The sequence below is a fragment of the Emys orbicularis genome, chromosome 8, assembly GCF_028017835.1.
Source record: "Emys orbicularis isolate rEmyOrb1 chromosome 8, rEmyOrb1.hap1, whole genome shotgun sequence".
NCBI classification, from domain to species: Eukaryota; Metazoa; Chordata; order Testudines; family Emydidae; genus Emys; species Emys orbicularis.
In genome coordinates this window covers 102,666,378-102,682,012 of record NC_088690.1, presented here as the reverse complement: position 1 = coordinate 102,682,012, position 15,635 = coordinate 102,666,378, and the positions used below count along the sequence as shown (strand labels likewise).

The following is a 15,635-nucleotide window of genomic DNA, read 5'->3' as shown; positions in this document are numbered from 1 at the left end:
GCAAAGAATTTACTAGTTGTGTGAGCTGTAGCAAACAAGCCCAGCAAAACTTGTGTGCTTCATCTGGCAAGTTCATTGCCATGCTGCTCAGCCTGCGCTCTCTCGCTCTCTCTCTCTTTCTCTCTCTAACACACACATACACACACACCCGTTGTCCATTGTACACGAGCAGCACGTCTCTCAGAAAGGAAATATTAACACATATTTGCATTAGCAAGCCTGCAGGAGACTCAGAATGTTCCAGGCATGTCAGCACATCTCACATGAAAGGCAACATGCAGAACAAAACAACCGCATCATGAGCATGTGCTCAACGTGCTGTGTGTGTGTGGTATGCATGTACTCCTCAACCTGCCAACGCCCGAGCATGAAACACAGGGCAGGATGGAAGCTCAAAACGAGGGACACAAGAATAATAATGCTGTAGAAAACTTAATATGGAATGGGAACGCATCAGATTTAGGAATATGTGGGTTTGAAATCGGGGTTGTTATTCACAAGTGACTGGGTGGATAGGGATTTCAGCTGGTTTGGATTGGTGTTAGTAATAATGGTTATGGTTAAAGGCTATAATTAATATTAACATGTTGGCTTTTGTTGTACAGCACTCAGTAACCTTATGATAGGTGTCCTATAAACGGGTGAATAAACGTATATAAAACAAGGAGGGAAAGGTGTGTGTGTGGCTTGTGCAGTCACAGGAAGTCTGCAGTGAATGACCAAGATTAACAGAGGAATAGAAGAAGCATTCACTACAACTCCTAGTACTATTGATTTAAAATATAGTACTAACAGAGAGACTGCGGGCCTGACTCTGATCTTACGACATCCCATTTACACGGGCATAAATCTGGAATTATCCTGTTCATTTTAAAGGAGTTATTCCAGATTTAGAGAGGTGGAACTGAGATCAGAAACTGATCCTGAAACAGAAATATGGAGGAGAGAGAGAACAAATTGCTCAAATACACCTTAAAAGCAATAAATTGCTCCTCTAATAAACCTGGCTACCAGAAACACTCTCTGTGCTAACCCCCACAGGGACAATTTTGTCCATTTAATTCACAGAAGCTCACTTAAATTTGGAAGGCAGGTAAAGTTGAAGAACTTTAAATTAAAAAAACCTAGCAAGATTTCTCAGCAGGTGAAATTTCCCAGAATCGTTTTATTCTTAGCTTTATTTCCATTGCCAATGGGAATTTCCCAGGAAAGCTGTCATTTCTCTAGCTCCTTCATTGCTTAGAAACAATCTCAAAATATAGCTCAGACCAATGTGACTCCCTTCAGACAATTGCATCCACCACATGCAGAATGGAGCCAACATCTCAATTCTTTGAGAACCCCGCACAAGTTTGCTCATGCCACCTGCAAAACCAGTCAAAAATACCTGGCAAATGTATAAAGAACCTGATTTCCGCATCTTCCTCCCCCTTTTCCTAGATTTAATGAATGATTTTTTCCCCCTTTCCTTTTCTCTTCTCTAGAATAAACCCATCCGATCTCCTCGCTAGGATCACTTCCATCCCCACCCTCCCTTGTGTTGAGAAATTGCAGTGAGTTGAGTCGCTCTGCATATTAATGAGTTCGCAGGCAGGGCAGCAGGAGCTGTTTTAAAAGAGGACAGGAGGCGGAAAGAGACAGAGGCAGCTCAGACAGAGAGCTAAAACTGACAAGGCAGCAGCAGCAGCAAGAGAAAGGAATCCAGACGTTCTCCAAGTTCCTGCCCTGGCAACATCAAGCCAGTGAATCAGTGAATCTGCTCAAAGACCAGAAGCAAGAAGAGCAATCCGATTATATAAGTGAGCTCTCTGACACATCTATTTAGATACCTGAGGTCTTACCATGAAGCCTCTGACAGCAGCTTTACTTCTGCTGTTCATTGTAATGTGCTTAGCCACTGCAGAAGGTAAGTTAGTTTCTTGTACCTATTCCCCATTTAAACTTCTTTGGAGTGATTTTTTCCCCTCAGTATTCTGTGTTTGCTCCTTGAAATACTATAATGAGATTATTTTGTTGTCCTCAGTCTGTATGGGGAAGAATTGATATGATGAATCTAATAGTAGTGGAAGGTAGTTCCAGGCTGTTGTTTTTTAAGGTATAAGTAGTGGTAAAACACAGGGGACAAAGTTGTGCCCTCAGTTATAGTTTTACAGCCCATTTATTCTGGTATGCAGTATATCTGGGGTAAATGCTCTGAAATCAATGGAGTTACTCCAGATTTGTGCAGTTGGAAGTGTGCAGAATTTAGCTTGAATGCAGTATAATGGATTGAACTGAGGGTGAAATTCCGGCAAAGATGTTTTCTAGTTTTCCACGAAAATGACAGTTACAAAACTCGGATTTTGTCAGGCTTGGGAGAGACCTTTAGAATTTGTGCAAGTAAGAAATTCAGAAGCACAATTTAGAGTCCCTCCCTCCCCTGCCCCCCAAGTTCTACTTGCGAAAGTAGAGTGGAGACAAAAACCGAGAGCCGTGTAAGCTTGTTCATCTTTACGACAGACTTTAGCTCTTTCCTTTTGCATTTGTTAAAGCTTAGTTTAATCACAGCAGGTGCACTTTAAAAAATCAACACTGGCCACACTGCTGTACTGGGTATATTTACCACAACAGTTCCAGTACTTTAACATGTCTTTCTCAGGGAGTTATTAAAACTTTCTGTGGTAAATCAGGAGGAAAATATTGCCCTTTTCAGCTCAACAACCCCCCGAAGTGTAAATGTTTATAGGTTTTTAAAACATCACTAGTCTGTATATTTACATAAGCTAATGATGAGGGGGGAAATTAACTGCAATTGGTACACAGTAACTTTGTACGCAAATGGTAAATACTTTCCCTTGTAGGATCAAAGTGCAAATGCTCAAGAAAGGGTCCTAAGATAAGATTCTCTGCTGTTCAGAAGCTGGAAATCAAACCAAAGTATCCACATTGTAAGGAAAAAATGATCATGTAAGTGTTCCTGTATGCTTTCTACTATGTACCAAGTGAAGTGCATCTCCCTGTATTGCAACCTCCTTCTTTGTTTTTTAGAATTTCCTGATATACTAATTTCCAATGTTAGCCATAATAAAATATGTAGCTACATGAACCAAGCCTATCTGTAGTATGTTAGTACAATAGAATCTGCGTAATACTATAAATATCTAAAGAATATTGCTTATGAGAGTAATTATTAGTTTAACAAATGATGAGAGTCAAATTCTACTTTCAGCTGCCCAGATGTGAATCCAGAATGCTAAACTCAGGCTACTGTGGGTTTACATGGGGAGTAACAAATGAGAACAGAATTTGGGTCACGAAAGTTTCAAGTAATGAAGAATCATCCAAATTCATTGGGGCAAATTTTTGTCTCAGTTACACTAGTACAAGTCCCTTGATTTCAGTAGGGTTGCGTGGATTGTAACTGAAAGTAGAATTTTGTAAGAAAAATGCCACTATCTGTATTAGCAAATAGCCATGCATTGGCCAATGCTGAAATGAAACCTCAATAGAAACAATTGATAACCTAAAGTCAAAAGAAGCTCTAAAGATTAGATGAGTGGGGTATATTACAGTTTAAAACAATGGCATGGGAGCGGGGTGTTAATGTATCCTGTTTTGTATATCGTAAAAGTTTTTGAAAGGCTTTGCACAAAACACAAACCAGGCTATGTGCCTGCATAAGAACCATAGGGTCAGAATAGCTGAAAATACTTATTCTGCTATTGACCCTATTGCTCTGCAAGGACAGAAGAATGTCCTCCTATTCCCAGATGTACAGACACTCTTTTCTCAACCTAGGTATTATATAATTTTTTAACATTAGCTTTAATAAAAAATGTTATCTGTTCTTATTAGCTGCTTGTCAGATCTTCAAAAAGGTTAGGCATTGAATATCTTGTAGCATTTGTTCCTTACCAGTTAATTTTACCAAATTTACTGAAACTTAGAAAGATGCTTTAATATATCACGGTGCAATAGATCTATATCTCTTCAAAACACAGACTGCTCTCAGTTACACCAATGTAAACTCTGGGTCAAATTCTTTTTTTAGTTACTCTGGTTGGGCCCAATCCTGCCTGCTTTGAAGTGAATGGCCAAACTCCCCATTCAATAAGGGAAGAATTGAACCCACTGATTTCAAAGCAGCTCCCCCAGATTTACAAGTAGTGTAACCGAAAGCAGTATTTGGAAGTTGCACTCCTCTAGCTAAGGCAGGATTTAGCTAACGCAGCCCAGGACATATCATTTATATTTAGATGATCGATGCTTGAGTAATTTTTTAAAAATATTTAAATTGTAAAAGTGAGGCATGCTGCCCGGGGCAAAGTCAACTCTCAGGTTCCAAATTAGTCATTTGAAATGAACATGTCGAGCAAACGTTTTGAATCAATGACCCTTTGAACTCTCGCAGGGGCTTAAATAAACAACACTTTGAATTGTCAGAGAGAAAGGCATCTTTGGCAAAGTGGTAATAATATTTAGAATCCAGAAATCCTCTGCTCAGGAGCGGGGCCCTCTTTCCCAGCCAGCGGGTGCAAACAGTCATTTCTATTTTATGTCAATCACCTGGGCTAACAAAAGGAGCTGAAACATGCATCAGCATAGAAGCAATTGGAGAATTTGCTACACCGCTCTGTGCTGCTAGAGACTTCAGTCTGTGCCTGGGAGTTTGATTGGCTGCTGGAAAGGCAAGCAGCAATCTGCTCTCCCCAAGCAAGATGCCAGCAGAAGCTGGATGGTGAAGCGCTGTCAAGAAAACAATAACAAGCTTTGCTGGGATAAGTCTGTGAGAGACAACTGCTCCAAAGCACTGGAAGCAGGGCCAGACTTGGCAGCCAAGGGGAGAAGGGGAAATTGTGAGCATGAAATGAACCTCATTACTGCAAATTCTCACTTTCAATAAGAATGTCAGGAAAACATATAAAATACTTTAGCTACGTGTGGCTTGGACCTTCTTCTCTTGTCCCCAATTTGTAGTTGAGCAAAGCAGCCAGGAACCTGATAGTCAAGGGGAACTCTCAGCTGGCTGGATCTAAGGAGTTGAGTTATCATAGCAGCACTATGCCACCTGGTTACTTTCCCCAGCATAGAGAGAATTGCCAGGGGAAAGGAATGGAGCTTTAACTATTTTTAGCTGTCAAATGGCCCCTTAAAGCCATAATCAGATGAGCATAAATTAGGGGAGTGGACCAATCCCCATCCAGCTTCATGATCGTAGGGGCCGGCAAAGATACTATACAGCTACCTTTGGTCCCCTGGGGTACACCCCTAATCCCAGAGTGACACAAATATGCAGGAAGCCACTCAGCATCAGACTTGTTGCAAAACTGTCTTTGAAGCGGATGCTGTAAATATGCAGAATGACTTCCAGCTGAGATTAACCAAGCTCTCTGTGTACAGGTTTTCCCACGGAGTAACTCTCATTTGGCCCACTGGGGGGAGCTGCCACCAATGTTAACTCGTCTGGGGCAATGTGCAGGAATCATATGCACACAGAGAACAAGGGCAGCCACAGGATGAGGAATTCTGTTAAATGGCAAAGCCCACTTTAGTGGCTGGCCTCCAATGGGCAGTCATAGGAGGTGCTAACTGGGTTACCCATGACCCATATACTATACAAAACCCCAATGGCAAAAGAGTGCATCAGTCATTAAAGTATGATTTAACTGTATGGATTTATCCAAAAATCTATTAGGAATTTGGAATATCCCTTCAAAAGAAACCCTAGCATTCAGGATTGTTTTTCCCCCAGCACAGAGTTAACATGGTATCACTCCAAATGATAAGATGAACGTCTACTATAAAACAATGCATCTCAGTCTTAAAACTCCTTTATTAACCCAACTAGTCAGATAATCATGCCATGAATGTTATCATAAGTTGGTAATAAACTTTAGTGCAAATAAAGTTGCCCTTGATTACTTTTCTGAAGCAGAGTTATGCACCGTCATTCTCCAGAGGCCCTGCACCTCTTCTCCTGTGGTTTAGTTTGTCATTTTCAGAAAATATTCTGTACACTCCTTGAGCAAAACAGCACGGACTGAGTTCTGATTTCATGTCCCACACACACACACACACACACACACACACAAATCCCACTGCCAAGACAATAACCACTGGACGCAAATACTATTCCTCAATTTTGATTCTATTAAAACTCACTGCCCACAGGTCTCAGTTCTCCCATTCAGTTCAATGAGAAAATGTTCTCTATGGATTGAACCACACAGGAATTATCTTAGTGAGGCCCAAGGTAAGAGCATAGGGTCTCTATGTTGTAGCATTAATTCCCCTCCCTCAACACGCACACAGACCCTTAACACCTTTTCCCGCTCCTATTGTTCATGCTTCCAATACAAGTGATTTGATGTCTTGTGCTTTTGCAACATTCGTTTGCCTCTTACTGAGGGCAAAACCAAGCGAAGCCAGAATTCAGCCCCCATTCTGTGACTAGTTAGGGAAAGACATACTGAGACCCTGGGCCAGCCCTGTGGGGCTCCAACCAAGAATTTGGTCCCGTAGCCAGAGCTGAAGAAAAGGACATGTTTCAACCCGCTCTCTCTGTCCTTTGTCTGAATTTTGCATTGTGGTATCCCTTGCTGATTTGTAGAGCAGGTAAAAAAAATGTAAAAAAAAAGGTATTTTCATCCAAAAATTAGCCCCTTTTTCAAAAATGAAACTTTTGTGAAAAATTCTCAACATTCTCAGAATTTTCCATTTTCCTGGAATGTTTTTAATGGAAATTTTTACCAACTTAATTTTCTAAATTGTTTTTGAAATGTTTTAGTTTAACCAAAAACTGTGGCTCCATACTAAAAACCAGGTTTCTAGAAAATGAACATTTTGGATAAAAAAATGTGGCTAAAAACGTAACCGAAAAAGTTGCCAAAAGTGGAAAATTGAGCCATTTTGAACCCTTAGAACTAAAAGCAACTTTGAAATTTAAAATGTTTTACTAAGTTATTTTCCTATTTCTAGACCAGCTCTGCTGATTTGTCAGTGAAATCATGACATCATCTGGATTATGGTAGACCATTAATTAACCAGCATTAAATGGTTGACGCTCAAACAAAGGACAGAGTAGGAGGAAACCAGAAGGGCCAGGAAGTAAATCGGCCATGTGTTACCTCCTTGCCTGGTCTTATTTCCAGGATGAGGTGCCATCAGTCCTTGTGATTCCTCTCCAGTGCAGTTATGGCAAGTTTAAATGGATCGGACAGCATGCTGATAAAGCTAGAGATGGTCCCAGGTGGCTGCTGTCTTCCTTGCACCACAGACTAGCCCTTTGGGTCTCCAGAAACTTGCAAAGCACACAAGTACTGCTAATGAAAGCATTACTGCATACAAAGTCAGTGATCCAGACCTAATCCTTGGTCTTCCAAGTAGCATTGTCCAATGGGACTTTTTGCACGTGCTTGAATTATTTGTCTAAGTAAAGGTTTGAAGAACTGGGCCCTAATTGACCATTTTATTTAAATCAGTTATTAAACCCCAATATAAATGTTTGCTAGAGCGTGGAGTAAAACTATTGATTAAAAATTATGGGCAGCTCAGCTGGTGAAAATCGGCTTAACTCCATTGGTGACCATGAAGTTACACCAGTGGAGGACCTGGCCCAGTTTTATAATTGCAAACTCAAATTTTACCATGGAACATAGTGGCTTGTTATCCTCTCAGTGCACATGTGCAACTCTCATTAATGTGAATGAAAGACCTGGAGCAAGAGCGAGCCCGTTGGTTTTTATGGAATGTTCATAGTGACCAATGTGAGTTATTCATGATCTTTCTGTAGTGATCATTCCTTTTCCATTTCAGTGTAACTATGCAGTCACGGTTCAGAGGAGGACAGCAATACTGCTTGCATCCCAAACTCCAAAGCACAAAGAGATTAGTTAAGTGGTACACAATATGGAAGGAGAAACGCAGGTGAGTATTAATTTCACTCAGCAAAAGATACTCCTGTTTTCTGTGGGATAAAGTGATGTCATTATAGGTAACCAAATTTGTTCCTTTTGGCAAATAACGTACCTTTCTTGCTTGAATGCTTGAGACATGGCAGCACAGAACAGTTAGGTGTAATAGTCCAAATGGCTCTCTCTGGAATATGGCACAAATACTAATTAGACTGAAATGGCTAAAATCCTCCTAAATAAAATGCTACAGATAGCACATTAGTTTAACTGCTTCTGGGTCTATTTTTTTTTTTAAGCATCATGAAGGTGAAAAATGTGGTGCAAGGTTAGATACTATTAATAGAGTCTTGAGATTACTATCTAAATGCCTACAGTAAAATTCTCATACTCTAAACAATCAATTCAATGTGATCGATTTATTTGATAAAGCCTACAAATTACATCTGTAAATAGTCAAATAATATAAATGGCTCTGAATGCAGTTTATTCCTAGTTATGGGATAGGCTGCTCTGTGAATAAATAGTAGTACTTTGCACTTGCACAGTACTTTTTATCTGACGTTTTCAAAGTTTGTTAAACCTTATCGCCTCCAAATCAGAGATGAGGAAACCAAGGCAAGTAAAGGCTAAGTTACTTGCCTAGAGTCAAACACAAAGTCAGTGGCAGAGTTGGGAACAGAAACCAGGTCTCCTGAGTTCAGGTCCCATGTTCTAAGCACTAGGAAACCCTACCACCCTATATTGGATTATCCAGATTTTAGCACATTTTCACAAAGCTGTAATTTCATGCTATAACTCTCTATGGCTTGATTGCTGGATGCAATGCTACCTTTCCCCTTCCATCCTGGCCTTTGCACAAGCTAAGCCATCAATGACAAACAGAAAAGAAACACAGACATAAATGAACACCAGATTTAAAATGGATTATGTTGTCTGTAAATAATTAAGAGGAAGTCTAAAGGAACAAAGGGGAGCTAGCTACCCACTTCCCCATTGGCTTTGAAATGGAGTTGGGTGCCCTGTAATAATCTTCCCCGTAGTAGGGATGTCCAGCGATTTCTTAGAGTTCATTATTAGTTGAGGAGCTGAAGCAGGGGAGTGTAAGAAAGCTTCATTTCCTCTCACGCCCTGTAGCTAGACTCCCCGTTTCTTTTGGCAGGAAAAGGGTAGCAGAGGGAGGACTTACTGTACACAGAACTTAAAGGATATCCTTGGAGGAGTGAAAGATCTTACCACCAGCTCCAGTAACGATACCCTCGAGCACAAATATTACTCACACTGGTTTAAATTCACTCATTGGTAGAGTATCGCTTAACCCATGCAGCACCCCAGAACGTGGGATGTGTAGATGTGGGCAGCTCTCTGCACCCTCTGTGGGCTGGGGGAAGTTGGATCTGTCTGAGCTCTGAATATGCTGGCATGGAATAGAGCACTGTAGAAGAACCACCAGATGCAGGCTGACATTGGATCCAGTGCCTGGCCTGGGCTATGGAGCAACAGTGGCCACTCTTACCTTCCCTAGGAATGGGACTGGCCATGGGTGTGGATTAGATCCCATCTCTCCAATCACCACTTAATTCCCTTGCACAAATCCCATTTACGCAACTGGTGTGGATGGGGGACTCAAGCTGCGTCCATTTACAGCACTCGCCTTTGAGATCTACACCTGTTATTGTGGTGGTGCAATAGAATGTCAAGCACTCCTCCTTCACAAACATATACTGCCATATCTCACTTGCTGGATCCACTGCAAGTTTGCAGCTCTGAGGATATCTTAGTGGTACTTGGTTTTCAAGGAATAGGGTTGAAGGACATTGCAAAGGAATAGACAAGTGACTTGCCCCTGATTTTTCTAATAAATCTAGATGGGACTCTTCTTTCATTTCTACCTTTAAACTTCAGGTCCCAGAATACAAATCATAAGCTCCATGAACCACCAGGAGGGGCCACAGTTACCAGTGCAACATTCTCTTTCACATTCTGGAAATGCTCAACAGTCTTTCTAGAAAAGAGGGTAGGAAAGGAGAAAGGGTATCATCAAAGATATAATGAAATCAGCATGGGAGAAATCTGAATCAAAATGTAAAACTAAACAGCATGTAAAGGTTTAAGGAACCGTGGAATGTTTACATAAATGTTAACTGCGAAAAGCACATAGCATAATCTCTAGCGAAAGACCAACTCTGGAGCCTGAATGAAAGAACCGGACTGGGGACATCAGATGGAATGTACAGTAGCTCAAGCACACTGAATGAATTAGTCGTGTAGTAAAGGGTGTGGAATGGAAAACTCTCATTGACTTCAATGTGCTTTGGGTCAGGCACGTATGTTAAGAGATGAAGGATTTCTAAAGCAGCAGTAATATAGAGCCAAATCTTTTTTCCATTTTAATCAGTGAGAACTTTCTCGTTAACTTCAGTATTGAGCTCAGATTGTGATCACCCTAACCCTACCCTAAAAATCCACTCAACTGAGCCAAGGGCAAATGCAAATTCTTTTGTGGAAACGTCTTGTTCCTGGATGACAAGTTTGCCACTGTGCAGGGCGGATAGCCAGGCTGATGAAAGCTCATGGCATTAATGTATGTAAGGGACACCACTCCATGTTGATATTTTTGCCTATCTGCCAGCTCTGTATAAGCTGTTTGTGGGCTGGTAAGTAAATAGAATGCACTGTGAAATGTCAACTATTATGTAACGCCATATTTCCTTACTGTTTGTAAAGGCTACCATTAAAACAACAAAGGAAATGTAACCACAGACTCTTACTGTGACACTATGCCCGTGTTCTTCATAGAGATATTGTTATGATATGAATATGGCATAACTAAGATGTGTTTTGGGCAAAATAAGTCATGTGAGATATCATTTGGAAAGGTTATGATTTGCTAAACATCATGTGGCACCCCAGAGGTGGGGGGTAATCCGTCACACTTACGTTCAAGTAACGTTACCGATCTGCCTTAAGCTGATAAAAACAAGACGCATTAGATTTAAGCTTGCCAAGGCAAAGGTCCTGGTATCACATGGCCTCACTCGTGCTGTGATGCCTGGGTATAAAGGCACTGCCTGGGGTCTTAGCCTTATCTTTGAATTTACTTGTGTCTGTGGGTTTGTCAGACTTTTAATGCCAACTTTGACATATTCTTGTGCTTTATTAACATGCTTTATATAATCATCCCCTTGTTAACAAACAGGACAGTATTTTAGTAAAGCATCGATACCTGTCTAACTCTGTTGTCTTTCAAGCTTCACAATATAGGGTAGATCGTTCCATATACAGGGAGTTACCCATGAATGGGCCAGGAATCTCCAGAAAGTGTGCTTACTACTGTGCATTTAACCTGTTCTCCCTTCCTCGCATCATCCTCCCCAAAATACAGCTCAGGGGCAGGAGTAGGTTATAATTGTACCTCATCTGATATAATTACACATATTCATCTGTTTAAAAGAACTAGGAATTTGCTCAGCATGTTCTGGCTACAGTGATGGCATATTGACACCTTCTGTAAACCTGGGGAAATATTCCGTTTAGAGAGAGTCCTCCCCAGCCTATATTGTACTGTCTGCATGTCAGTTCTCCAGTTTATTCCCCTCCATGGAAGTAGGTGTCATGCCTCTTGGTATCTCCAGACTGTGGGTTCCACTTCAGGGCAGACTGTTCTATAACAGGGAAATTACTCCAGTGACAGCTGTGACTCTAACTCCAGCTAATCGCACTGCTTATTAACTCTCTAGGCTTTTGCCAGCCTCAGTATAGAACTTAAACAGTCCCCTTGGAAGCCCCAGTCCCTCTTGACACTAAGTAATTGGACCCCTGTGAAATTAGCTCCCTTTCACTGTAATGTCACAGAACATCCAAGTTCCATGGTTCTCAAAGGACCAGACACACACCACAGGTCAGTTCGTTCCTCCTTAGATCTCCCTCCTTTACCCAATGAGGCAACACTCAGTCCGACCCTGTAATAAACGTATTTAGGCTGTATTGATTAAATGAAAATGAAGCAAGAGATATTTGCACAATGCTAAGAATACTAAAGACACAGACAGACAAAGACAAACTTAGGTTATTGTCTTATAAAACTTCTGTTTGAAGTAACCCAGTCTTACAAGTTCAGCTGCTGAGGCTTATCCCAGCTGTGGCAGCTAAAGGTCCTTTACCTGGGAGACAAAGCCCTTGCTTCTTAGGATCCAATCAAGTATAAAGCCCTGTGTCCTTCCAGTAGGCAGCTTTTATCCAAAAACCCTGACATCTGATTGTTCTGACCCCAGAGGTAGCAGATGCAAAAGGTGATCGGGGAGTCCATGAGGTAATTCTTCGGTGAAGTCATCCTGTGTGACTCATCCCTGGGTAGTTTCCCCTTCTTTATTGTCCTGTAAACTGTACCTACCCCTTGTACTGAGAATCAAGGAGTTTCCTTGGAACATGTTGCTTTTCAATGGGTGTCAATTGACCACTCTGCCCCCTAAGGGATGTAGCCATTTCTGTGGGCAAAACTCAGCAATGATTAATGGCTCTTGTTATCACGAGGTCTGTCCCAGCCATGTGAGAGTTATGTAATGCACATGTACAGTTATTACTCTTAACATGAGAAATCCAGAGATAAGTATCTGAGCATTACAGTCATCCATTCACAAGCGTTTAGGAAAGTCCAGGCACTACATGTTTTACTGCAATTTTAACAACTTAATTTTAATAATGTTCCACCAGCATTAAGCCTTCCTGATTCTCAGTTGATACATAGCCTAGAGTTGGTCTAAGCCTCCAGCCTCACAGCATGATCCTGTTAACTTTCTCCTACGGCTTATTCCCCACCTGAAGTCTCAATTCCCCTTTTGCAACAGCACATCCAGTTGTTTTTGAAATCATGATGATGTCACGAGCAGGGAAGGAGGGGCTAGATTTAGCCCTGGGATACACTATCAGGGCACATGTCCCCAGTGGCTGCAGATCCATCAGGAAGGACGCTGGGATGGCTAAAGGTTCCTGTAATTCCTCTGCCCTCCAAGTGGATGGTTGTTGGCTGCACAACCCTGGAAGTGGGCAACAAGAGGGGAGCATTGCTAGGCTGGACACAGAGTGCACTGAAACTCAACACAACTTAGAGAATCAACTCCAGGAGAATCTCCAGAGAGTAGTGGTGTTTAGAGCGGCTCTGAATTCTTCCTCCTGCCCTGTTCCCCCCCCCCCAAGGAAATTTTTGAAGAAAATTAAAAAAAAATCTTGTTGCCCAAATTTTCCACATTTTCAGCCAAAGAAGTCAAAACCCAAAAGATTTTGGCCAAAAACCAAAAGAGTTGGCTGAAAACGTTTGGATTTTAGCTGAAATATTTTGACAAAAAATGAAATTTTCCACAGAAAGCAGACACCTTTTCCAAAAAAAAAAAAAAAAAGTCATTGCGATGAAAACATACGTTTCCATCCAAAAACAGTTTTGATGGTAAAATTTTCCACAAGCCCCAGTGGTCTACAAAGCTTGCCTGGGGCTTATCTGAGGATGAGGTAGATGTAAACTGCAGCTACCAGCAGCAGCAGGGTTAAGTGAGCCAAACTGCAGGAGTCATAGAGAGAAGCAGCAGTAGCAGACGAACTTCTCAGGCTACATCTACACTACGGGGGGGTCGATTTAAGATACGCAAATTCAGCTACGCGAATAGCGTAGCTGAATTCGACGTATCAGATCCGACTTACCCTGTTGTGAGGACGGCGGCAAAATTGACTGCCGCGGCTCCCAGTCGACGGCGCTTACTCCCACCTCCACTGGTGGAGTAAGCGCGTCGATTCGGGGATCGATTGTCGCGTCCTGACGAGACGCGATAAGTCGATCCCCGAGAGATCGATTTCTACCCGCCGATTCAGGCGGGTAGTGTAGACCTAGCCTCAGAAACCAAGAGCCTGATTGTAATAAAAATTTAGGGAAGAGACAAAATATGTGATGTTTTGAACCCAATCCCATTGCCATCAAAGTCAAAGAGGGTTTTGCTAATGACTTCAGTGGGAGCTGGACTAAGCCCACAGAATGTTTTTTCATGAGGCGTCAGTGGTTTTTAAAGTCAAATGTAGTGTAAAAATGAATTCCTGCTTTCCCAAAATATCTCTGGGGCCAATTATAATCATGCCACTGTAGATTGTTTTAATCAGTGGAGACTGCATGCCTGGAATATTTCAGCAATATTACAGAGGGAAAGTTAAATAATTCTTCTTTTAAATATTTAAACTAGCAACATATTTTCACATATTAGCTTGTACTTTTCCCGGAGCAAAAAACATGTTGTTGGATGTGGAGTCCCTCATTTTAAATGTCCTAATAATCCTTTCAGTGGTAGATTTGACCACTCTCAGTGTATTCAAGAAAGGAAGAAGGGTGGAAAATTCTGCTTTCACTTGTGCCAATACAACTGACTCTGCTGAAGTTAGTGACATTCCTCCTGATTTCCACCGATGTAAATGAGTGCAGAATTTGGCTCCGAGTGTTTAATCACCAGGATGGTGGGGAAGGTTTTAACTGTAATCAAAATGACTTAAATACCTAGCTTTCTGTTTTTATTTCCCAGGGTTTATGAAGAATAAGAGGAAAACTCTTGGTAAAAGGAACGGAATTTGTTTGGCTGACTTAAGGAATGGACTCTGCAAAGAATATTTCTCTCTCACAGACATAAGACACAAATTCTATATTATTATAAAGCACTTTTTACCAAGGGTCAGTTTTTACATTTTATAGCTGTGTGCGGAAGGCTCCCAGATTTGTCTCTTGCACACTTCAAATTTCATACCTGTCTGCTTTATACTGAGATTGTGAAAACTCATGCTTTTCATTTTAAATAAATGCTTTTTTTGTATTCATTCATACATCACTATGATTACAATCGAGCTTTATAAGCTCATTAGACAAACAATATTTGTAGCGGTATTATATAATGGTGTCCCTTATCCTTTTGTACTGGGAAAGCTTCAGTGGTGTGCTTAGGGTTTCTAGTAACGTTGTCCAACTATGGTGGAAGCTGCACAATGTAGGGACTGAGGAAGAGCTTGCTGTGTAACATGCCACTGAAGTGTAGTGGCATATATAGCTGCAGAGATGAGGTTCCTTAGTGGCTTGTCAAATGGCTACGAACATCACTTTGTATCTGTTCTTTAATGAAACAGGGTCTTGCTGAAAGGTGAAACGTATTACATACCCCCACTTAATGTTTTACATACACTAGAAAACATTTCTAGAGCACTTTTATTACTAAGAATGTGTTTGATCTATTTTCACCTGAGGTTCTTGTGAAAAGTTTGCAGCTTCATCAGTTTTCAGATATTTTAATTTTCAAGAATATTGTGTATGATTTTGGAGATTTGTAGCAAAAAATCTTTGAAAGGTACCTTTTTATGAAAAATCGGAGAGGGCAAACATATAAAATAAATATATATGTTTCAGTCACACAGCAACATATTCATTATTTTGAATGTAATACTTAAATATTAAGCAGTGCATTCCTCTTTTTAAAAATAAAATAACAAAACTACCTTTTCACGTGTAAATATACTACAGGGAGTCTCCCTATATTATCTTTCTGTATAATGTATTGTACTGCTAAATTATCATATGCTATTTAAATGTTTGAAATATTTAGAAAGTTGCATGCAGATTTCATATTTCTTTCTAAAAACAAATGGAAAAATAAGTAATAAACTATATTTAAAAATACCAAAGGCTGTTTTTCAATTTCATTTTAAGACAGTGTGAAACTCAATCTA

General features: G+C 40.8%; 1 protein-coding gene across 1 annotated transcript; it reads left to right on the top strand.

Annotated features, from left to right (window-relative positions):
• The first annotated feature begins 1,842 nt into the window (after nucleotides 1–1,842).
• On the top strand, nucleotides 1,843–14,462 carry CXCL14 (C-X-C motif chemokine ligand 14). Its single transcript, XM_065409991.1, has 4 exons — nucleotides 1,843–1,906; nucleotides 2,841–2,946; nucleotides 7,795–7,905; nucleotides 14,447–14,462. The coding sequence occupies exons 1-4, from the start codon at nucleotides 1,843–1,845 to the stop codon at nucleotides 14,460–14,462; spliced, it is 297 nt and encodes a 98-aa protein (XP_065266063.1).
• Nucleotides 14,463–15,635: the final 1,173 nt, after the last annotated feature.

What these genes read in the sequence shown, in the direction of transcription:
- CXCL14 (XM_065409991.1), top strand. Translation starts at nt 1,843, where the DNA reads ATGAAGCCTCTGACAGCAGCTTTACTTCTGCTGTTCATTGTAATGTGC. An exon ending in GTGCTTAGCCACTGCAGAAG is followed by an intron (nt 1,907 to 2,840) that starts GTAAGTTAGTTT and finishes TTTCCCTTGTAG; the next exon opens with GATCAAAGTGCAAATGCTCA. An exon ending in TGTAAGGAAAAAATGATCAT is followed by an intron (nt 2,947 to 7,794) that starts GTAAGTGTTCCT and finishes TTTCCATTTCAG; the next exon opens with TGTAACTATGCAGTCACGGT.